This window comes from Abramis brama, assembly GCF_963993115.1.
Source record: "Abramis brama genome assembly, chromosome: 2".
Taxonomy (NCBI): domain Eukaryota; kingdom Metazoa; phylum Chordata; class Actinopteri; order Cypriniformes; family Leuciscidae; genus Abramis; species Abramis brama.
The window spans coordinates 5,036,811-5,059,858 of record NC_139964.1 but is presented as its reverse complement, the minus strand read 5'-3'; the positions used below and the strand labels follow the sequence as shown (position 1 = coordinate 5,059,858).

Genomic DNA, 23,048 nt, shown 5'->3' with positions numbered 1-23,048 from the left:
GAATACAGCAGCAATTTTTTAACTAATTTTACAAAGTTTTACATAATCAAAATAAAAATTACGGTAAAAAACTGGCAGCTGGTTTCCAGTACTTTACCGTGAAAAAGATTAACAATGTCAACATGTTAAAGTCAATGTATTAATGTTTCAGACCTATTGTATTTATAACACTACAATAGTGATGGTTTTGTTATTAAATTAAATTTGAATGGTGGTTATCAGGTCCTCAACCTGAGCACATGCTCGACACTTCACCACAATGGTAACCCCAAAACCACTAACGTTACTCTCCCAATTCAGCCCTATGCAAAATTATATATCCTGGAGGATCTTAAACTCTGGTTTAGACTAAGTCTAGGACTATTTAAAACCATGACAGATAAATCAGATTTCTGTTAATGTGAAGACAAGGCTTTATATCTCTCCAGGAAACCGCCCCATAATGTCTTTTCATCAGTAAATCTGGATAAGACTCATTGAGCTCATCCTGAAACTGTACATTGAGCTCTTTCTGCCAGTAGGAGGCAGTGTCACATTGAGCTTGTGGATTGAGAGAGTAGAGATGGATTGAACCAAACTCTGTAAATGAAGTTGTGTTGGACAGAATAGAACCATTCATAAAAGCCATAATCAAATCAAATTGGGATTTTAAATATTATTTAATCAAGAAAGAGACATGGGTTATGCATTTTCAATGCCATGTGTTTTCTCAGAACATTTGTGCCACCATGTCAGGTAAAATAATTATCGCAAAGAAATTAATCCTCTGAATGAAAAAAAAAAATTCTACTGACTAGCGTTTCTTCCTGAAACCTGTAGGAGTCGCTGTGACGCTCTTCAGTCCGCCGGTAAACCACTGAAGAAGAGGAAGCCTGGCGCGCTCAGACTGAGGTGTGTTGTTTTTAACTGTGTGTGTGATTGTTGATTTTCTGTCTGTAGTGTTTTAATGAGCTTTAAATTAACTACTTTTTCGCATTTACCACAGTAACCATAGTAAAGGGTATTTATAATAATAGTAAGTATATTGTAGTTATAAACACACATTAGCCGTTGCTTACTACAGTAGCTGTGTTTTAACTGTGATTTGTAATAAAACCAAAGTTAACACGTTTAATTTTCAATGCTGGACACTTAGGCTATATGAAGCTTAAAAACGAGTACAAGTATCACATTATCATGTTAAATTTCTTAAATCTGCGTTTAAATCCAGCAGTTTTAGATAATGATAATGTATTATAATGATATTCTTACGATAATTAATTTAAACATATACACGCCTAAACATATGTTCATTTATATCTTAAATTAATATCTTCCAGTAAATTAATATTATCAGAAAATGCTAAATAAATCAGTGTGAGTTCATTATAAATGCCTCTTGTAATAATGATGTGTTTGTCTTCAGATGTTGACCATGAGAGCGCAGATGGATGTGATCTGCTGTAAATCAGTAGGAACGGATCTGTCCATGCTGGATATTGAGGATTTCATCACTGAAATCTGTCAGCTGAAGAAAGAGGTGGCGTCACTGGAGGAAAAGCTGAGAGAAAGAGGAGACAAACCCAACAGAGAGGTTTGAGCAGCTCATCATTTCATCCTTCAGCTCAATCAAACCAAAGTTTTGTTAGCTTCTCACTTCTTATGCACATCTCAAGTTAAGTTAACAGCAAAATATGCTAACAAATCACCAGTATACCCACTAGAGATAACTGCTGAGTAATAAGGCTAATATCAACAGGTTGTTGTTTATTTGTGTTGATCTATGATGTGTTTGTCAGGATCTGGAGAAGGTTTCAGTGTGTGTGACTGATGGGACAGAAGCTCAGGATTCAGTCTGGAGATCCAGAGACACACAGGACTCAGAGCTCAGCCTCACTTTACTGTGTTATACTGACGCTCAGGATCATGGATCCGCTGATCAAACCTCTGACTGTAATGCTGGAGAACAGCAGATGAAGATGTGCTCCGTCAAACTGGAGGACTGCAGGAACCTGATAGAGAGACGAGGAGAAGAAACTACAGCAGAGGAACAACAACAGAGCCATGAGGAGGAGGAGGAGGAGGAAGATGTTCAGAATGAGGATGATGAAGGAAATGATGTTGAGGATGAAGAAAATGAGGATGAGGATAATCGAAATGATGATAATGATGATTTTATTCCTTCAGGTATGTATCTTCCATTTATGATCTTTTGTTATGGCAAATCATAGTCAGAATGTGTGTAAACATGTAGTTGTGCTCCTAAATCAGCAGGTGCAGACATTAGTTACTGTGAACCGATGTGTTGAAAAAACTCTGTTCAGCATTAGTTAATCTTTGTTAATGTTAACTCGCACATATACTAATGCATCTATTCACGTTAACAGCACAATTAGTTAATTAGTTAACATGCACTAACCTTGAACAATGCCTTGGTACCGAAGTACCGGGTCTTTTGACAACACTAGTTAACTTACCGTACATATTTACATTAGTTTATGTAGCAGTTGAAACACACTAAGGATGAACATTTCTAAATCCCCATCTTACCCTAAAGGTAAAAATGCTGTTGTGTACCTTATCAACATTATTTAATAATAAGGCATTGATTTGGGCTGTTGGTAAACATAATTCTACAGCGGAAACTAGCGGGAAAACATCTTCATGTTTATACATAGTGTGTGTCAACTGCTACATAAACTAATGTATTAGTGTTGTCAAAAGTAAGTCGGTACTGAAATTTTAAAAATGTGACGATACCAGCATTTCTGTAGTACCGGTACCCACCAGTAGGAGCTGCTTTCAGTCGCTCCGTGTATATCTAAGCGCGGGGCTCCAGACTAACTATTTTACTAGGAGCACTGTAGCCGATATATACCACGATATATGTAGTGTCTGTGTATATTAAACCGCAAAAAGACTATTTAAATATTAACCCTGCATGTTCTGCTGGTCTCTGTGTGAATGAATGGCACAAACGCGCGGTTTCATTTACCTCAAACACACACACACTGAAGCACGAGTGACGCTCGCGCTGTTTTCAGTCTGCTGCCTCACGATATGATGACATGATGAAATTCATCTCCAGAGCCGCTCTGAGAGTCACTTCATGAGCATTTTACGGTTTCATTTGAGAAAAACTTATCGTCATATCATACACACACAGAAACTCAAAGGTCTTCACGGCAACCCGTCAAAATAAAAGTTCGGTTTAACTTGAAGAAATTGACAGAAATAATTATATTAGGCTACTTATATTAGGCTACTGTACAGTAGATTTAGCCACGTCTCCATATATTAACCCTTTAGGCGCCAGTGGTTTTTTCCTAAAACGTTCAATTTTGACATCTTAATTTCAAAAGGCTATATCTTAAAAGTAGGGGTGTGACGGTTAGTATATAACCGTGAGACCGACGGTTATAGTTGAACACCGTCATTAGAACTCTATAACCGCCAAAACCGTGTTATTAAAATATTTTTTACAAACATTTTTTATCAAAAATTATTTTAATTTTTTGGATAGGATCATAAGATGCGCAATATATCGGGAGACATGGTTTTTATCACTTAATGAAGTTTTGTAAATTGTCAGACATGATTTTTACCACTTCATTAAGTTTTGCTTTGTAGAAAGCCTTTCTTTAAAGCGAAATTCGTTTTGTACAAATTGTATCTTAATTTTAATAAATGTTTCATCAACCAGTTGCATGTATTTAATAAATAAAAAGCAAATATAGCAGACAATAATAACCGTGACATGGAAGCGCGGGCGCGCCGCGTTCACTTGCATTGCACTGTGAACTAGAGCGCATCTCATCGTAAATGAATGAAACTCAGCGTAGGCCTATGCTTCATACATTAGCATTAATTATCTTTGCTGCATCCTTTCTAGAACAGACAAGGGCTTTCTTGCGGCTCGCATCAACAGAGCATTGCATCGTCCATAGACCGCAAAACAATCAGCGACGGGCGGGTGCGGCTTTGAAATTTGTTCAAAAAATGTTGGTGCGGATGATGAGTTTTGTGATGCGGTTGCGGGTGAAATAATACCCCATCTGCGTATCTCTGTCGATAACAACATTGATAACAACATTGAACACTACACAAATATTAATTTAATTTTTTTAATCTAGGCGATTAATTTCCCATAGTGACATAGGAGGTGCTGGATCCAATAAAAAATGTTCCGGATCCAACGTCGGAGGTGACGGAACATGTTCCGGCTCAAATTAAAACTTTGTGAAGAAAGGTAAAACCGATGGATCTCGTTGCGAAAAAAAATGTTACACCGCCTATATGGGCACATTTCGGGTTTAAACCAGATGGCAACGGAAAACCAGAAAATCTTGATGAGCCTGTGTGCAGAATATGTGGAAAAACGGTATTTGTTACAAATGCCAACACCACCAATCTCCGTAACCATCTGAAGATTAACCACCCCGCGGCCTACGCGGCCCTTGGATTAAGCACTGCTTCTGCTGCCGCTCAACCATCCACATCTGGCCAGAGGCAGTTGAATATGGCCGAGGCATTTCCAAGGCGACGAAATATAAAATAGACAGCGACAAATGGAGAGTACTAACAGATAGTGTGACTCGATATTTGGTATTATGAATGGTACCCTTCCGGACAGTGGAAAAATGTTAATTTAAAGAAATGTTGAATACTTTCGACAAACAGTACGAGTTGCCTGGGAGAAAGTACTTCTCACAAACAGCTGTTCCGGCCTTGTATAGTAAGGTAAAGGATGACGTGCAAAGAGAACTCCAGGAAATCAGTAATTTTGCACTGACAACAGATATGTGGTCAAGCGTGAATATGACCCCATATATGAGCCTGACCGTTCACTACCTCGCAAAAGACTGGTCACTGAAATCCAAGTGTTTGGAAACAAGCTACACGCCTGAAAGCCACACAGCGGAACACTTGTCCGAATGCCTGCAGTTAGGATTGCACGACTGGGGTCTGGATGAAAAGAAGCTGTCCTGTATCACTACCGATAATGGCGCGAACATTGTTGCTGCAGTAAGGCAATTAGGATGGCCGTGGCTAAATTGTTTTGGACATAATTTGCATCTGGCTGTTACCAACGGTGTAAACAGAGAACCGGCCGAGCTCTAGGTCTATGTCGGTCCCTAGTGAGCGGTTTTTTCTCAGAGCTGGAAGAAAAAGAAAGAGCTGATAAAGGCACAAACAGGACTTCAAATCCCACAGCACAGCCTTATTCTGGTAAGAATTGTTTTAGCCAATAGTTAACTCTATATTATACTGTTTTATTAATATGCATGCTAAATTAACAGTAATTTTAAGCAATGCTGATATGGGTCTTGCAGATAAGGTTATAATATATACTAATATAGAGTAGCCTAGACTGTTTACTCATTAGATTTTCATTATGATATTCTATTACTTTTTGCCAGAATTGGTTTCAGATTATTTTTTCATCTGCATATAAATCAATAAAGGCAGCCATATGCTATAGCATGGTACTCGTTTTATTTTTTTCTATTACGTCCTCTTCCAATAATCAACTATATTTTATTTCACAGGATTGTCTGACACGGGGAACAAAACAGAAAATGGTAGAGAGAATTTTGGAACAAGAGCAAGCGATCGCACGTGTCCTGGTCGCAAAATGAAAAAACGCAAAATGTCCAGCGTACTGATGGACAAATACAGTGCCCCAGCCACTCAGGAGCTTTTGGCAAAAAGTAATCTTTCCTTGACCCAAGATACAGAGGCAATGGGGGGGATGAATTGGAGGAGACGAGATGCACTCCGGGGGGAAATTGTATCAGCTGACAAGGGAAACGGAGGCGGAGTTAGTGGTGCTTCGGAGGCTGCTACTGCTGGAGATGATTCGGGAGAGGTCTGTGCACCACCCCCTCCCAAGAAGAGAAATCTTGGAGATCTCCTTAATAAACGGAGGTCTGAAATCTCTGCCCCTTTACCGATCAGAGCGCGCGCTGACACGGAGTTAACCCGCTATATCCAAGAACAATCAATTGACTCTACGGCTGATCCACTAGCATGGTGGCGAGACAATGAAACACGCTATCCGCTCTTAGCAAAATTGGCACGTAAATACATGTGTATTTGTGCTACAAGCACAGCATCAGAGCGAGTTTTTAGCACTTCGGGGAACATAGCCAACCCTTGTCAGATCGTCACTAAAACCGAGTAAAGTGAACATGTTGGTGTTCCTGTCACGGAACTTGGAAGTCGAAAAAGATTAGGAATTTAAAATGTCATTGCACTTTTTTTGTTTCCTTTATTTAGTTAGTTTAATTAAGGTTTTATTACAACAGTCGTTGTTCGACTTTTTTTCCTGTGATAAAGGTATGTAGATTTTATCATTTGTAATTTAGGCCTAGGCTACTCATTCATTTTTATGCAGCTCTTATAGAATTTTAGTAGCCTACTTTTTTTAAAGGATTTGTTTACTGTGTGTGATTTATATAAAACAAAGCACGTTCATTGCAAAGTTTTTTTTTTTGTTAAGGATTTGTTTACTGTGTGTGATTCATTTAATGAAAAGCACATTCACTGCTAGTTGTCTTGCTGTTAATTTTAAATAAACGTAGAGCAAGTAGCTAATCAGTGTCTGCTCGTTTATTGAAACTAAGTTTATTGTAACTAACCGGCACACCCCTACTTAAAAGTGATAAAAGATAGATACTTTCTGTAAATTAGAGAAATATTAAGGATGACCCAAAGTTTATGTAGGGATTACATTTGCCCATCTAATTTGCATATTATGACGTCATATGGTGGCGGCCATCATGGATTATAGAATTTTCATGAAAAGTCACATGTTTAAATGATAAAATGCAGCACTTCTTTCCCCCCAAAATGTCCCTCACCTTCTGTATGCTATATTGCACAATACTGAATGCTCAGGTAAACAGTAAGTAGTAAACAAACTCTGTGAATCATTACTAATAAATGGTAGAAACAAACCGAATGCATGTAGCGGTTGGCCTTTTGCTGTAGAGATTTTCCATTTACTACATACAGTAGGAACTCTGATTCCATGTATGGGGCACATATATATTATTCATATGACATACAAACACAAGTAGACAAGACCTGTTTAGTTCAAAAGCTCACTCGCCCCGTGTCACACCGCCTCTGCTCCTGCTACGAGTAGCGCGGGCACGGCCAGATCTGCCTCGCGCGCGCGCCGAGTGTGCACAGCTCGGACTACTGTCATTGTGACTCCCCACCCTGCCTCCACGTTGCCCCCTAACTGTCCTATGAATACTTCGACCTCGTCTAACATACCCAGTGGCATTAGACAAAGTGTCCACCACAATACATGTCGCCGTGATTTCGGAGAGGCACACGGTCAGAAGACAAAGCTACATGGCTAGCGCGGTAAAAATCTCCCGCCTTGTTCCCCACAACACTAACACGCCTGCTAACTTCACGATGAACACTCTGACCCCGGGAAGTAGGGATGGGGCCGATCCGATCCAGTATCGGTATCGGGACCGATACCAGTGTAATTCTCGTATCACACCCCCACTCAGGAAATCCATTCCGCAGTTTGCGGCTAGCCAACATGTCCGCTTGGTGTAAATACTTCACACTGGAAATGCCGCAGAGCAAGACAGCAAGACAGACAGTTTGCAAAGCCATAATTCAGAGCTCTTTGAAGCTCCCTCGCATCGTACAACACAACAAACGCAATCAAACATTGAAAAAAGCACCACGTTACTGTGCGTTCACACCAAACGCGAATAACTCAAACTTGCGTCTACCGCGTCTAGTTGGACGCTTGAATATTTTGAATCCATACGCGCGTCCAGTGCGAAAATGATGTCTGAGGTGAAATCCACTTAAATAAAATAGAAAAATAGTTCCAACAGATTTTGCTGTGGTACCAAAATTGGTACCGAGAACCGTAAAATTTGAATGGTATCGGTACCAACTACTGGAATTTTGTTATCGTGACATCTCTAGTAAATATGTACAGTAAGTTAACCTTACAAAACAGTAAAGCTTTTCACAGGCATTATTCATGGTTAGTTCATGTTAACTAATGTTAACTAATTGTGCTGTTAACGTGATTAGATGCATTAGTATATGTGTGAGTTAACATTAACAAAGATTTGAATACATTTTTTTTCTTTTTAGATGTGAATGGAGGTTCATCTTCTGATGAGGAAACAACCTCGACATCAAAAGATCAGCTGAAGGTCAAGAGTTTCTCCTGCATCCCCTGTGGGAAAACATTCAGAAAACAGGGAAATTTAGCGAGACACAAGAGAACACACACAGAACAGAAAAGCTTCTCCTGCAAGAGATGCAACATCAGCTTTCCTACCTTAGAAGAGAAGAGACGTCATTCAAAACAGCATAGAGTGAAGAAGGAGTTTCACTGCGAACAGTGCGGGAAGGATTTTTTCACCACTTCATCTAATATGACAGTTCATATGAAGACACACACTGGTGAAAAGACTTTACACTGCAGCGAGTGCGACAAGTATTTCAGGAACAAACAACAACTTTCAAGTCATAAGAGAACACACACTGGTGAAAAGTCTTTCCACTGCAGCGAGTGCGACAAGTATTTCAGCACCAAAGGGAATCTTGATGCTCATAAGCGAATCCACACAGGTGAAAGGCCGTACAAGTGCCCTCACTGCGAGAAGAGTTACAACCATGGATCCCATTTGAAGACGCATGTGCGCATTCACACCAACGAGAGGCCTTACCAGTGCAGCGAATGTGGGAAAACCTTCACAAACTCAAGTTCTCTAAATTCACACCATAAAATACATTCTGAGGGGAAACCGTATCAGTGTTCACACTGCGATAAAAGATTCCGTCACAAATCTCAATTGATTTGCCATGAGAGGACTCACACCGGAGAGAAACCGTACCTGTGCTCCTACTGCGGGAAGAGCTTCTTTAGTCCGGTTAATTTTGGACTTCATCTGAGAGTTCACACTGGAGAAAGACCGTATCATTGTGCCGTTTGTGGGAAGAGTTTTGGTAAACGGTGTACCTTAAAAAATCACCAGCGGATTCATACAGGAGAAAGATCATTCAAGTGTTCTCAGTGTGACAAGACGTTTGCTCGATCGGACGTCCTGAAGACTCATGAGCGAGTTCATACAGGAGAGAAGCCTTACAGCTGCTCCATCTGCGACGAGAGATTCGCTTATTTAGGTAGTTTTCAGACCCACCAGAAGAAACACGCTAAAGAACAAACTGCTCCTGAATCATCATAGTGTCTTTTCATCAGTAAATCTGGATAAAAGACTCCTTGAGCTCATCCTGAAACTGTCCATTGAACTCTTTCTGCCAGTAGGAGGCAGTGTCACATTGAGCTTGTGGATTGAGAGAGTAGAGATGGATTGAACTAAACTCTGTATATGAAGTTGTGTTGGACAGAATAGAACAATGATTGTAACTTGAACTATTACTATAAGCTAATATGTTTGCCAAACACACTGTCAATAACAACTCCTGTAGAATTCTGATTAACTGAAGAGAAAAAAAGACATTAAATCTCTAAAGATCTCAGAGGAGGATTAAACAACTAGATGTTGATTTTTGTATTGAAAATATTTGGTCATCATTATTGTGATCAGTGTTTTTGTTGGTCTTGGCTTTTTATGTGAGTTGGTAGTTTTTAACATACTATATATCAGAACCATTTTATATGTTTCCCTATCAGTCGCTCACGTTCAACATAACGTCAACGTAATTGGAATCGCCTTGAGATACCAATCTACTTTGAGAGTATTAAAACGAACCAATGCACATTGGTATGTGATAATTGCATCAGCTGTTCTGCTTGCAGAGCAAGCATATAACGAGCAGCAGGTGCGTCACATATTTGTCTTTCGCTTTGGAGCCGAGCGGTTCTACTGTTCCTTCTCTACAATCTTCTGACAGTGTTGCACTTCAAGAGAAGAAAACGAGTCTGCTTCCTCAGGAGAACACCTCTTCAATCTGGTGTTGGTATTACAGAACAGACAGCGCTGGCCGCGATCTCACTCCCCCTCACTCCTCTATCGCATCACAAACATGTTGAGACTCTGTTTGTGGGTGGTTATATTCTCTTATGATTACATGACCACATCAGCACATTGTTCGTCTTGCCTTTATCTTGCTGAATCACATTCAGACTTGGCAGCCATGCTTTCCTGGGTCAGTCATAATGCATGAGGGTAGTTATGAGTCGGGGTTGAGCTGCGTCTAGTGACTGACCCTGTTTAAAGTCACAGCACTGGCCCTCGGCCAGATGATGTCCACCCTAGTGGTCTAGAAGCGCCCCCTGACTAAACCTTGCAGAGGTGTGAGACACTGCCATAGTTCGCTTTCTCGATGCTCCCATCTCATGAGGTGGCCTTTCGTCGATACTGTTGGAGACTGTGCCCAGCGGATCTCCACAGTTCAAAAGCAGGCTGAGGTTACCAAAAGCTTGCCACAATGTGCTCCCTGAGTCACTGGTGGGCTGCCCCCTCAGTCTGTTTGTCGCCAAGGGTGTCAGTTCCCTACTGTGACATCAAGCTTTTGCAGGAAGCCCCAGAGTCAGCTGCTCCTCTCGAGAGGAGTGCCGGGCAGAAAACTTTTGTTGAATCATTCTGTACCAAATTCTCAGCAAAAGCAGCTTCTCTATCTCTGGGTCCCAAGAAAGCGAGGTTGGCGGTGTGCGACGCTATGCCTTGCCACCCTCTTGCTTCACCAGCATTAGTCTGATGTGTTTGCGTCTATGCCATCTCACTCATCCTCTGCCGATCGGTGGAGTCAAGTTAGTGTTGTACTGCACACTCAGACCCCACTTCGGGTTGCTATGCCGTCTTAGTCTGGTCCCTGCATTCCACCGCGCTGCCCCACCCCAGGTACATCTGTCAAGACACCGTCAAGACACCATACAGTGTCTGGGAGCCTGGCTAGCGCTTCCCAGCCAGTCTCGCTGGCTCATCCGCACCATCAGACTTGGCTATGCAATTCAGTTCTCCCGGCGTCCCCTGGCCTTCACCAGGCAGAGATCGCAGTCCTACTGGCGAAGGACACAATCGAGCCGATCCCTCCAGCCGATATGAAGACTGGCTTCTACAGCCCGTACTTCATTGTACCCAAAAAAGCGGTGGGTTACGACCTATCTTGGACCTGCCTGTCTTCACAGACTGCCTTTTAAGATGCTTACGCAGAAACGCATTTTCAGGTGCATCCGCCCCCAAGATTGGTCTGCAGTGATCAACCTGAAGGACGTGTACTTTCTTGTCTTGATTCCCCCTCGACACAGACTGTTTCTTCACTTTGCATTTGAGGGGCGGGCATATCAGTACAAAGTCTTACCCTTCAGGCTGGCCCTGTCGCCCAGTGTCTTCACGAAAGTCACGGAGGCGGCCATTGCTCCCATGTGCGAGCGTGTTGTTTGCAATCGCAACTACCTCGACGACTGGCTCATTCTGGCTCGGTCGAGAGAGCAGTTGTGCGAACACAGGGCACCTCAGCCACCTAGGGCTTTGGGTCAGCTGGGAAAAGAGCAAACTCACCCCTGGGCAGAGGATCTCTTTTCTCAGTATGGAGCTGGACTTGATTAACATGACAGCGCGCCTCACAGAGTCCCATGTCCAATCAGTGTTGAACTGCATGAGCTCACTTCAGGTCTGTGGATGGGGCCTCAACTGCATTGGCACATCAACTGCCTCAAGTTGTTAGCAGTACATCTTGTGCTGGGCCACTTCAAAACGCCGCTACTAGGCAAGCAAATACTGGTCCCTACGGACAGCACTGCGACCGCTGTATATATCAACCGCCAGGGTGGTCTTTGCGCCCGCCGTATGTCACAACTCGTCCGCCATCTCCTTTGGAGTCAGAAGCATCTGAGGTCGCTTCGTGCAGTTCATATTCCAGGCCTGCTCAACCATGCAGCCGATGAGCTCTCATGGCAGCAGGTGCTTCCTGGAGAATGGAGACTCAATCCCCAGGTGGTTCAGCTGATATGGAGGCGTTTCAGGACCGCACAGGTAGATTCCCACGTTTCCCCCAAGTGAGCCTTCTTGCACAGACCCTGTGCATAGAAGCACAGAGGCCCCCTCTACGCATTGACGCATAGAGGCCCCCTATACGAGGCGCCTCTATGCGTTGAAGGGGAATCTGTCCGTTGAGTTATGATCTTCTCACGAGAAGAACCTCAGAACTTGCTTGATCAGAGCCGTGCTTTCCTTCCTGCAAGATAGGTTTGAGCAAAGGCTGTCTCCCTCCACCCTTAAAGTGTATGTTGCCGCTATCGCCGCACATCATGATGCAGTTGAAGGTAAGTCGCTGGGAAAGCACGACCTGATTGTCATGTTCCTGAGGAGGGCGAGGAGACTAAATCTATATACCCGCTCTCTATACCCTCTTGGGATTTGTCCTGGTCCTTTCGGCACTTCAGAGACCACCCTTTGAGCCTTTGTAGTCAGCGGAATTAAAATTTCTGTCCTGTAAAACAGTACTCCTGATTGCATTGGCCTCCATCAAGAGGGTTCTGGGACCAGGTGGTGAACCTGCAAGCGCAGCCTTTGGAGGAGGCAGACCCAGCCCTGGCCCTTTCTCTGTCCCGTTTGTGCTCTTCGCCTTTACATGGACAGAACGCAAAGCCTCAGGACCTCAGATCAGCTCTTCGTCTGTTACGCAGGCCAGCAGAAGGGAAAGGCTGTCTCCAAGCAGAGGATGGCCCACTGGATAGTGGATGCTATTGCTTTGGCTTTGGAAGCCCAAGGCCTGCCGGGGTTGAGAGCCCACTCCACTAGGAGTGTCACTTCTGCTTGGACGCTGGCACTCTGCGCCTCGCTGACAGACATCTGTAGAGCTGCAGGCTGGGCGACACCTAACACGTTCGCTAGGTTTTATAGCCTACGTGTTGAGCTGGTTTCTTCCTGTGTGCTCACTTCAACCAGCCGGTAACACCGAAGTTCCTGCTCTAGTGTCGGCTTGCTGCGCCACTCCCCTCCTCATGGAGTGGATACATGCACTTTTCTGCTCCAGTCGAGTTCCCCACTTAGGCGAACCCTGTTGAGTACCTCCGCACCGCTTTGGCAGTCAGACGTTGCGGAGCATCTGACGCCTGGCCTAGTGCTCGTAGGCTTGTGTAACCTGTCCTAGGCTGAGTTTCATATGTGGTGATGCCTGCGGCGATCCCAAATGCATATTCTTCCATGACCAGCTCCCTGTGGTGAGCCTGGGTGCTTCTAAATACTTAATTGTGCATCCTCGTATCCTTTCCTCGCTTACTTTCCTCGCGTCTCAGCTCCACTCCCTGTAGGATGTGAGGGAATGACGCAAGGAAAGAAAATGAGGACAGAAAAATCGAATGAAAGCTTTTTTATACATTGGAGTACTTGATCACTCAAGCTTCACTTCATAGCGTCATCAGCTGCGTTCAAAGGATCTGCCCCACACCTGCAAACTTGTCGCTTTTCGGTGACAATCGCCGTTTTCTTGGTCAATTGGGTCATTTATTGGGGGGGAGGGTGTTTACTGTTACTCACAGTAACTGCCATGCAGGCTAGAATTGCGAAACATTATTGGATAATTCTTATAATTGACATTTCTCTGGGCCAATCGGAATCTTAGCACTTTTCTCTTGGCCAATTGTTATCCATCTTAGCACTTGCGTCAGAATCTTGAAGCACACAGCGTCAACTGAGCTCGCCATTGGATGAGGAATGAGACGCATTTAACTTGTTTTAGCGCCCGCCAAAGTTAATTTTTGTCCCGTCAAAGTCTTATTTGATCGGTGAGTAATGTAGATGAACTGCCGCGCTTGTGACAGGGCGCATGTTTAACTGAAAGAACGAGCAGAGAGAGAGAGAGCCGGTCGTGCACGCGCGCACTTTCTCTCTTCGGAGCCAGGCGAAAGTGTAAACAAGACTTCACCGTCTCCAAACTAAGCGTTGTCTTGCTCTCTCTCCCTCGCACATATTAATCAAAATAAATCGACACGGTGGTAAAAGGTCAGAACACCAAAGTTTCTTGTGGAGCATTCGCAGATTTTTTTTCGCGGATAGCTCAAAATGCGTATAAATAACACGCCACTTGACCTGAAAGTGGCGTGTATGTTTACGCAAAGTCATGATGTCATGTTGGAAAGAGAGAGAGTGTGCGCGCACGACCGGCTCTCTCTCTCTCTGCTCGTTCTTTCAGTTAAACATGCGCCCTGTCACAAGCGCCGCAGTTCATCTACATTACTCACCGATCAAATAAGACTTTGACGGGACAAAAATTAACTTTGGCGGGCACTAAAACAAGTTAAATGCGTCTTATTCCTCATCCAATGGCGAGCTCAGTTGACGCTGTGTGAATGACTCCTTTGAACCGATTCATTTTAATGAATGGTTAAAACAACTGATCTTTCCAACAGTGAACTGAATCGTCTGAATCGGTGTATAACTAATCAGTAACACTTTACAATAAGGTTCTATTTATTACATAAATAACATAAAAAGTACAGTTTTCTTACTCAAGCTTAAGCTTTAAAATAAATATAACCACTTTTTTTTTTTTTAAAGCATATGACTACATTTTTCCACACAGTGCTATCAAGAATCGATAAGAGAATCATTAAAGAATCGGATCAATAATCAGAATCATCAGTGGCATTATTATTGATAAAATCTTATCAATTCCCATCTCTATGTGAAGAGAGTAAAATTATAATCAAACATTAAAGAACACGCATGTTTTTTTAATAGTTTTTTTTTTTTAGAGTTAAAAGATTAAAACATTTTGCTAACATTAGGTCTTATTGTGTCACTGTCAGTCTTATTACATCAGTGCAAAACTAGGGTATGCAGATTAAGAGCACTATTCATCAGCATGCATTGGTTAATCCCATGGCATGTAGCAAAAAAAAAATGCACCATGTCACAAAGCTCGAATCATTTCAAATTGGTTTCTTGAACATGACAATGAGTTCACTGTACTAAAATGGCCCCCACAGTCACCAGATCTCAACCCAATAGAGCATCTTTGGGATGTGGTGGAACGGGAGCTTCGTGCCCTGGATGTGCATCCCACAAATCTCCATCAACTGCAAGATGCTATCCTATCAATATGGGCCAACATTTCTAAAGAATGTTTTCAGCACATTGTTGAATCAATGCCACGTAGAATTAAGGCAGTTCTGAAGGCGAAAGGGGGTCAGACACAGTATTAGTATGTTGTTCCTAATAATCCTTTAGGTGAGTGTATATGTAAGTAAAGTAAAACATGAACTGTTACCTGATTTATGTATAACGAGTGGTTCCCTACATTATTACAGGACGTAGTATGGTGTTCCTAATAATCCTTTAGGTGAATGTGTGTGTATATATATATATATATATATATATATATATATATATATATATATATATATATATGGGTGTTTCTGCAACTACGGGCACTTTTAACTATACCAATTTTTAAAAAATCAACCTCTGAATTTCAATTTTAACCATCACAGTCTATAATACATATAAAAATGTACACAAAATAGAATGTAGTCGTTAAGATTTTAATCTGGAACATGTTTATTTTTTATGTTTTTCGGTCATTTTCTTAAAAAGTGTCCTTACCGCAATGTTACAATAACGTTCATTTTATACATTTTTCTTTAGTAATTTCTATAAAAAATTTTATATATTGAAATAGCTTTTTCAAATTTGATGCAGTTTTGTAAATACTGATATAAAAAAAAATATATACAAAATAGGGAATTTCATGTTTTTTTCTATGCCATGTAAAAAATTTACAGTAACCTTAGATGTCAATTGTTTCCATACACACAAAAGATAACAAAATTAACTTTTTATGACAGATGTTGCAATTTTAATGTGTTAATCATCTCAACTTAAGTGTAAGAATATTTTTTTGCAAATGAAAATGTGGAAAAAATATTTAAATAGAGCAGTGCTGCGGTAATGACATCTTGTGTCGGTAAGGACAAAATATTTTTTTTTATGTAAAAAATGGCATGTTTATATATATACTAATATATATATATATATACTAATATATACTTCAGTACTAATAATATACTGAATATTTGTCATTTAATATACAGTAAACCTTGAATTTGTCTCTACTGTAACACAAGGTCTTTACCGCAACACCTAAATTTGACATGTTGCGGAAATGACATTTTTGCTAATATTTTAGCTAATTGGCAGCTAGCAAGGCCTACCACATTAGTTTTGACTCTTAGCATCTTAATATACATGAATTCAACAGTAATATACATTTATTTTTGAAATGTAGTTCAAAAATACACAATTATTAAGCTGAATGGTAAGGACGCACAATAAATACTAGAGCAGAAAAGATGATGTTTACCTTATTTTTTTGGTATCTTGTGAGTGAGGTAGTGTGGTGGCCCAGTCTGTCAGCAATGTGCTCAAGTGATAATTTCTGTTTCCATAGAAACTAGACTTGTTTGTGTTCGATAAAATTTCATAATAAAAGCTTTTTTTCATTGTTGCGGTAAGGACTCAAAAGTGTGGGACAGGCACATTTAGTTAAAACAAGTAATAAAAACTCAGTGAGTGTTTTAGCGCAATTTTCTGACGTCATGGGATCACAACACTAAGAGATAGTAAATCTTTTTATGTTTTTTTTTTTTTTTTTTTTTTTTTTTTGTGTGCGTTCCCGAGATTAGACCTTCCTTAACATAATGCCGAAAACCCGAAGTCTCTAGGTGGTCTGGTTGAGGAGGAGATAGAAGTGCAAGATTGGTGCGCACAGACAGAACAGAAATCATGAGTTAACAATCGCAATTTTGTCCGTTGGAAAATTGCGCTAAAAATCATAAAAATGATCGGTAAATAATACAAAAAAAATTATTATGCTGTAAATGAATCTGTATATTAAACAATTCCATTTGAAATGATGCCATATTGTAAAAGAATGAGCTAATTTTAAGTATCTCAACATTGAAACCACGGGTGTGGGACATGAGCAGAAATGGTGTTTGGACCTATAAATGCTTCATAATTTTACATTAAATCATATTATTTATTCATTAATTTTTATGTCAAGGTGTGTATTGACATTACATTTATATTTATGAAACATCAAATGACAAATTTTAACATAAATCTAAAATTTCACTCCTGGGACTTAAAAGTGCCCGTAGTTGCAGAAACACCCATATATATATATATATATATATATATATATATATATATATATATATACACACACATATATACATATATATATATATATATATATATATTGTTTTATGGTGCTTAATTTAACCCCTTGTTTGGGTCTTAAATATAGACACCTTCTACCTCATTTTGTTTATTCTCAGGTTAGGTAAAGTCAGTCGAATTCGTTCTAAACAATAAGTATATAAATTTCCATACTTACAATTCAGTCGAAAGACTGCTCCGTGGTTTAGTTCAGCTCAATATTTTGTAAAACAGAGACTTAAGGCAAGCGAGCTTCTTAATTTCAATTATATGTATTTTTTATTAAATACAGGTTAACTAGTTTACATAAACGGTACTAATATATAAAATAAAAATAAAAGTAAATCCAAACCAAATAATTTACAAGCTTTCATCTTCATGAGGCGCAATGGCAAGGCATCTAACACCGGAGAGGCCATCCTTGGTGAATCAGCGTCTGACTTTGACATTCCTGACAATACTTTTTATAGTCCACACGCCCTCCGCACAGATTCAGTCCTTTACAGACAATCTGTCCAATCCGAAGTCTTGAACTGTCCTCAGTTCTGGAAACCCCCTTACAAACTTCATATATAAAGCTCTTTCCTTTGTTCTCCTTCGCTTGCTGGCTCTGGATCCTCTGCCTTTCTTCTGTGCCTCATGCTCCTCATCAAACAGGTAATGCTTGCATTTTTCTTCTTTCTTTGGCACAGCTCTTTCTAATACATTTTCAATTTCTCTATACTCTGCTATAATAAACTAGATTAAAAAGTTCGTCGAGACAAACTTTAAGTTGGCTTGAGAAAGCTGGACCAGAAAGTTTGAAGAAGTTAAAAGTAGTTTGGAGTTTAAAGTAGTTTCAAGTTTAAATTAGTTTAAAGTTTAAATTAGTTAGAAGTTTAAAATAGTTTAAAGTTAAAATTAGTTTGAAGCTTAAATTAGTTTAAAGTTTAAATTAGTCTAAAGTTTAAATTAGTTTGAAGCTTAAATTAGTTTAAAGTTTAAATTAGTCTAAAGTTTAAATTAGTTTGAAGTTTAAATTAGTTTAAAGTTTAAATTAGTTTAATGTTTAAATTAGTTTAAAGTTTAAAGTATTTTAAAGTTAAAAAGTTGTTGGGGGTTTTCTAGTGGGTTGCTAAGGTGTTCTGGGTGGTTGCTAGGCAGTTGCTAGGGTGTTCTGGGTGGTTGCTAGGCGGTTGCTAGGGTGTTTTTGGTGGTTGCTAGGGTGTTCTGGGTGGTTGCTATGGTGTTGCTAGGTTGTTGCTAGGGTATTCTGTTTGGTTGCTAGGGTGTTCTGGGTGGTTGCTAGGTGGTTGCTAGGGTGTTCTGGGTGGTTGCTAGGGTGTTGCTAAGCGGTTGCTAGGGTATTTTGGGTGGTTGCTAGGGTGTTCTGGGTGGTTGCTAGGGTGTTGCTAAGCGGTTGCTAGGGTATTTTGGGTGGTTGCTAGGGTGTTGCTAGGCGGTTGCTAAGGTATTTTGGGTGGTTGCTAGGCGGTTACTAGGGTGTTCTGGGTGGTTGCTAGGCGGTTGCTAGGGTGTTTTAGCGGTTGCTATGGTGTTGCTAGGCGGTTGCTAGGGTGTTCTGGGTGGTTGCTAGGGTGTTGCTAGGCGGTTGCTAGGGTATTCTGGGTGGTTGCTAGGCGGTTACTAGGGTGTTTTGGTGGTTGCTATGGTGTTGCTAGGCGGTTGCTAGGGTATTATGGGTGGTTGCTATGGTGTTGCTAGGGTATTCCAGGTGGTTGCTAGGATGTTGCTAGGTGGTTGCTAGGGTGTTTTGGTGGTTGCTATGGTGTTGCTAGGTGGTTGCTAGGGTGTTCTGGGTGGTTGCTATGATGTTGCTAGGTGGTTGCTAGGGTGTTTTGGTAGTTGCTATGGTGTTGCTAGGGTATTCTGGGTGGTTGCTAGGGTGTTGCTAGGGTGTTCTGGGTGGTTGCTATGGTGTTACTTGGTGGTTGGTAGTTGTCACAGATGGTTACTATGGAGTTTGTATAGTTCTTAGCATGATCTTGGTATGATTTAGCACTTAACTAATCGCTATTAGCATGTAGCTATTCACTGCTAGCATGTGTAGCATGTTGGAAGTGCTGTTTGCTAGCATGAGTCAAAAGAGCCAAACCTCATCTCTATACAATGTTCTGATACAGAGATATAGGTCTTGCAAAATGGTTGCTAGGGTACTCAAGTTTGGTTGCTATGGAGTTGCTTGGGAGCTGGGAGCTTTATACGTACGAAGTTTAAAGTGGTTTGAAGTTTAAATTAGTTTACGAGTTTTTGAGTTTTGAGTTTATAAGTTTAAATGAGTTTAGAGTTTAAGTTTAAATGAGTTTAGAGAGTGTGTGTGTGTATGTGGGTTCACACACACACACACACACACACACTCAGAGTTTATGAGTTTAGAGTTTATAAGTGTATAAATGGATGAGTTTATAAGTGTACACGTTTTTGAATTTGGTTTGTAAGTTTAAATGAGTTTTGAGTTTATAAGTTTAAATGAGTTTACAGTTTATAAGTTTAAATGAGTTAAAGCTTAAGTTTGAAGTTTAAAGAAGTTTAAAGTTTATATTAGTTTGAAGTTTAATTTAGTTTGAAGTTTAAAGTAGTTTAAAGTTTAAAATAGTTTGAAGTAGATAGATAGATGAGTTGATTAGTTTAATTGAGTCTCAATGGCTTATATATTATATAGAATGGCAGTTTGAATTAGTCTTCAAGGTATTTTGATTTGAATTTTCGTCGGTTGGCCAGTTTGAATCTAGATTTGAATTTTTTAGAACTCCCCAATGTAAGTCAATGGGAGTTTTTCCGAGTTTTGATCGGCAATATTAGGAAAACCGTAAGTCCGATCAGTCTGAAAAGATATAGCAACTCAAGTCAGAATAGTCTGAAGGTCTGAGCCGAGTTTGGAGTATGTAGAGTTAAAGCTCTAGGAGGAGATAGGGGATAAATTTTTAGTAAGAAGAATAATAATAATAATAATAACTAGATGCGAAAGTTCGTCGAGACAAACTTTAAGTTGGCTTGAGAAAGTTTGGACCAGAAAGTTTTTTGCTAGGCGGTTGCTAGGGTATTCTGAGTGGTTGCTAGGCGGTTGCTAGGATATTTCTGGTGGTTGCTAGGGTCTTTTGGGTGGTTGCTAGGGTGTTCTGGGTGGTTGCTAGGCAGTTGCTAGGGCGTTTTGGGTGGTTGCTAAGATATTTTGGGTGGTTGCTAGGGTCTTTTGGGTGGTTGCTAGGCGGTTGCTAGGGTATTTTGGGTGGTTGCTAGGGTGTTCTGGGTGGTTGCTAGGCTGTTTTGGGTGGTTGCTAGGGTGGTCTGGGTGATTGCTAGGCGGTTGCTAGGCGGTTGCTAGGGTATTTTGGGTGGTTGCTAGAGTGTTCTGGGTGGTTGTTAGGCAGTTGCTACGGTGTTCTGAGTGGTTGCTATGGTGTTGCTAGGGTGTCCTAAGGTATTTTGGGTGGTTTCTAGGGTGTTCTGGGTGGTTGCTATGGTGTTGCTAGGGTGTTCTAAGGTATTTTGGGTGGTTGCTAGGGTGTTCTGGGTGGTTGCTATGGTGTAGCTAGGGTGTTCTAAGGTATTTTGGGTGGTTGCTAGGGTGTTCTGAGTGGTTGCTATGGTGTTGCTAGGGTGTTCTAAGGTATTTTGGGTGGTTGCTAGGGTGTTCTGAGTGGTTGCTATGGTGTTGCTAGGGTGTTCTAAGGTATTTTGGGTGGTTGCTAGGGTGTTCTGAGTGGTTGCTATGGTGTTGCTATGGTGTTCTAAGGTATTTTGGGTGGTTGCTAGGGGGTTCTGGGTGGTTGCTATGGTGTTGCTAGGGTGTTCTAAGGTATTTTGGGTGGTTGCTAGGGTGTTCTGGGTGGTTGTTAGGCAGTTGCTAGGGTGTTCTGAGTGGTTGCTATGGTGTTGCTAGGGTGTTCTAAGGTATTTTGGGTGGTTGCTAGGGTGTTCTGGGTGGTTGCTAGGCGGTTGCTAGGGTGTTCTGGGTGGTTGCTATGGTATTGAGGGCGGTTGATATGGTGTTACTAGGTGGTTGGTAGTTGTCACAGATGGTTACTATGGAGTTTTTATAGAGTCCTTAGCATGATCTTGGTATGATTTAGCACTTAACTAATTGATATTAGCATGTAGCTATTCACTGCTAGCATGTGTAGCATGTTGGAAGTGCTGTTTGCTAGCATGAGTCAAAAGAGCCAAACCTCATCTCTATACGATGTTCTGATACAGAGATATAGGTCTTGCAAAACGGTTGCTAGGGTACTCAAGTTTGGTTGCTATGGAGTTGCTTGGGAGCTTGAAGCTTTAAACTTAAAACGTTTAAAGTGGTTTGAAGTTTAAAGTAGTTTACGAGTTTTGAGTTTACAAGTTTAAATGAGTTTAGAGTTTAAGTTTAAATGAGTTTAGTGTGTGTGTGTGTGTGTGTGTGTTCACACACACACACACACACACACACTCAGAGTTTATGAGTTTAGAGTTTTTAAGTGTATAAATTGATGAGTTTATAAGTGTTAGAGTTTTTGAGTTTAGAGTTTATAAGTTTTAAATGAGTTTAGAGTTTATAAGTTTTAATGAGTTTAGAGTTTATAAGTTTAAATGAGTTTAAGAGTTCAGAGTTTATTAATTTATGAGTTTAAGAGTTCATAAGTCTATGAATTCATGAGTTTATAAGTTAATTAGTTTATAAGTGTATGAGTTTAGAGTTCATTAGTTTAAATGAGTCTCATTGGCTAATATAGTATATAGAACGGCAGTTTGGTTTAGTCTTCAAGGTATTTTGATTTGAATTTTCGTCGGTTGGTGAGTTTGAATCTGGATTTGAATTTTTTAGAACTCCCCAATGTAAGTCAATGGGAGTTTTTCCGAGTTTTGATCGTCATTTTTAGGAAAACCGTAAGTCCGATCAGTCTGAAAAGATATAGCACACTAAGTCAGAACAGTTTGAGTGTCTGAGCCGAGTTTGGAGTATGTAGAGTTAAAGCTCTAGGAGGAGTTTGAGTCAGATTTTTTTCCGCTCAGAAGAATAATAATAACTAGATGCAAAAGTTCGTCGAGACAAACTTTAAGTTGGCTTGAGAAAGTTTGGACCAGAAAGTTTGAAGAAGTTTAAATTAGTTTAAAGTTTAAAGTAGTTTAAAGTTTAAATTAGTTTAAAGTTTAAAGTAGTTTAAAGTTTAAATTAGTTTGAAGTTTAAAGTAGTTTAAAGTTTAAATTAGTTTGAAGTTTAAATTAGCTTAAAGTTTAAATTAGTTTAAAGTTTAAATTAGTTTAAAGTTTAATGTAGTTTAAAGTTTAAATTAGTTTGAAGTTTAAAGTAGTTTAAAGTTTAAATTAGTTTAAACTTTAAAGTAGTTTAAAGTTAAAAAGTTGTTGGGGGTTTTCTAGTGGGTTGCTAAGGTGTTCTGGGTGGTTGCTATGGTTTTGCTAGGCGGTTGCTAAGGTATTTTGGCTGGTTGCTAGGGTGTTCGGGGTGGTTGCTATGGTGTTGCTAGGTGGTTGCTAAGGTATTTTGGGTGGTTGCTAGGGTGTTGCTAGGCAGTTGCTAGGGTGTTCTGGGTGGTTGCTATGGTGTTGCTAGGTGGTTGCTAGGGTATTCTGGTTGGTTGCTAGGCGGTTGCTAGGGTGTTCTGGGTGGTTGCTAGGGTTTTGCTTAGCGGTTGCTAGGGTATTTTGGGTGGTTGCTAGGGTGTTGTTAGGTGGTTGCTAAGGTATTTTGGGTGGTTGCTAGGGTGTTACTAGGCGGTTTCTAGGGTGTTCTGTGTGGTTGCTATGCTGTTGCTAGGTGGTTGCTAGGGTATTCTGGTTGGTTGCTAGGCGGTTGCTAGGGTGTTGCTAAGTGGTTGCTAGGGTATTTTGGGTGGTTGCTATGGTGTTGCTAGGCGGTTGCTAGGGTGTTTTGGGTGGTTGCTAGGTGGTTG

At 40.6% G+C, this 23,048-nt stretch overlaps 2 protein-coding genes across 2 annotated transcripts in view; both read left to right on the top strand.

The window, feature by feature from the left end:
- Nucleotides 1–864: 864 nt before the first annotated feature.
- On the top strand, nt 865–9,562 carry LOC311077551 (uncharacterized protein). The gene is made up of 4 exons (XM_084106083.1): nt 865–891; nt 1,406–1,573; nt 1,779–2,166; nt 8,119–9,562. Exons 2-4 carry the CDS (start codon nt 1,406–1,408, stop codon nt 9,216–9,218), a joined length of 1,656 nt encoding a protein of 551 aa, XP_083962209.1. The 5' UTR covers nt 865–891; the 3' UTR covers nt 9,219–9,562.
- A 2,328-nt stretch (nt 9,563–11,890) lies between these two features.
- The window catches only part of LOC311069762 (uncharacterized protein), a gene marked incomplete at its 5' end in the record, with an annotated part of 28,433 nt that continues 17,275 nt past the window's right edge, over nt 11,891–23,048 (top strand). The window contains one exon of the mRNA XM_084093187.1: nt 11,891–11,972. Within this exon, the coding sequence (XP_083949313.1) occupies nt 11,891–11,972 (82 nt within the window). The remainder of the gene's footprint in view (nt 11,973–23,048) is intronic.

Bases quoted from the DNA above. Each gene is read 5' to 3' on its own strand.
- LOC311077551 (XM_084106083.1), top strand. From the start codon at position 1,406: ATGTTGACCATGAGAGCGCAGATGGATGTGATCTGCTGTAAATCAGTA. The intron at 1,574-1,778 runs GTTTGAGCAGCT...TGTGTTTGTCAG, and splicing joins GAGACAAACCCAACAGAGAG to GATCTGGAGAAGGTTTCAGT. The intron at 2,167-8,118 runs GTATGTATCTTC...TTTTCTTTTTAG, and splicing joins TGATGATTTTATTCCTTCAG to ATGTGAATGGAGGTTCATCT.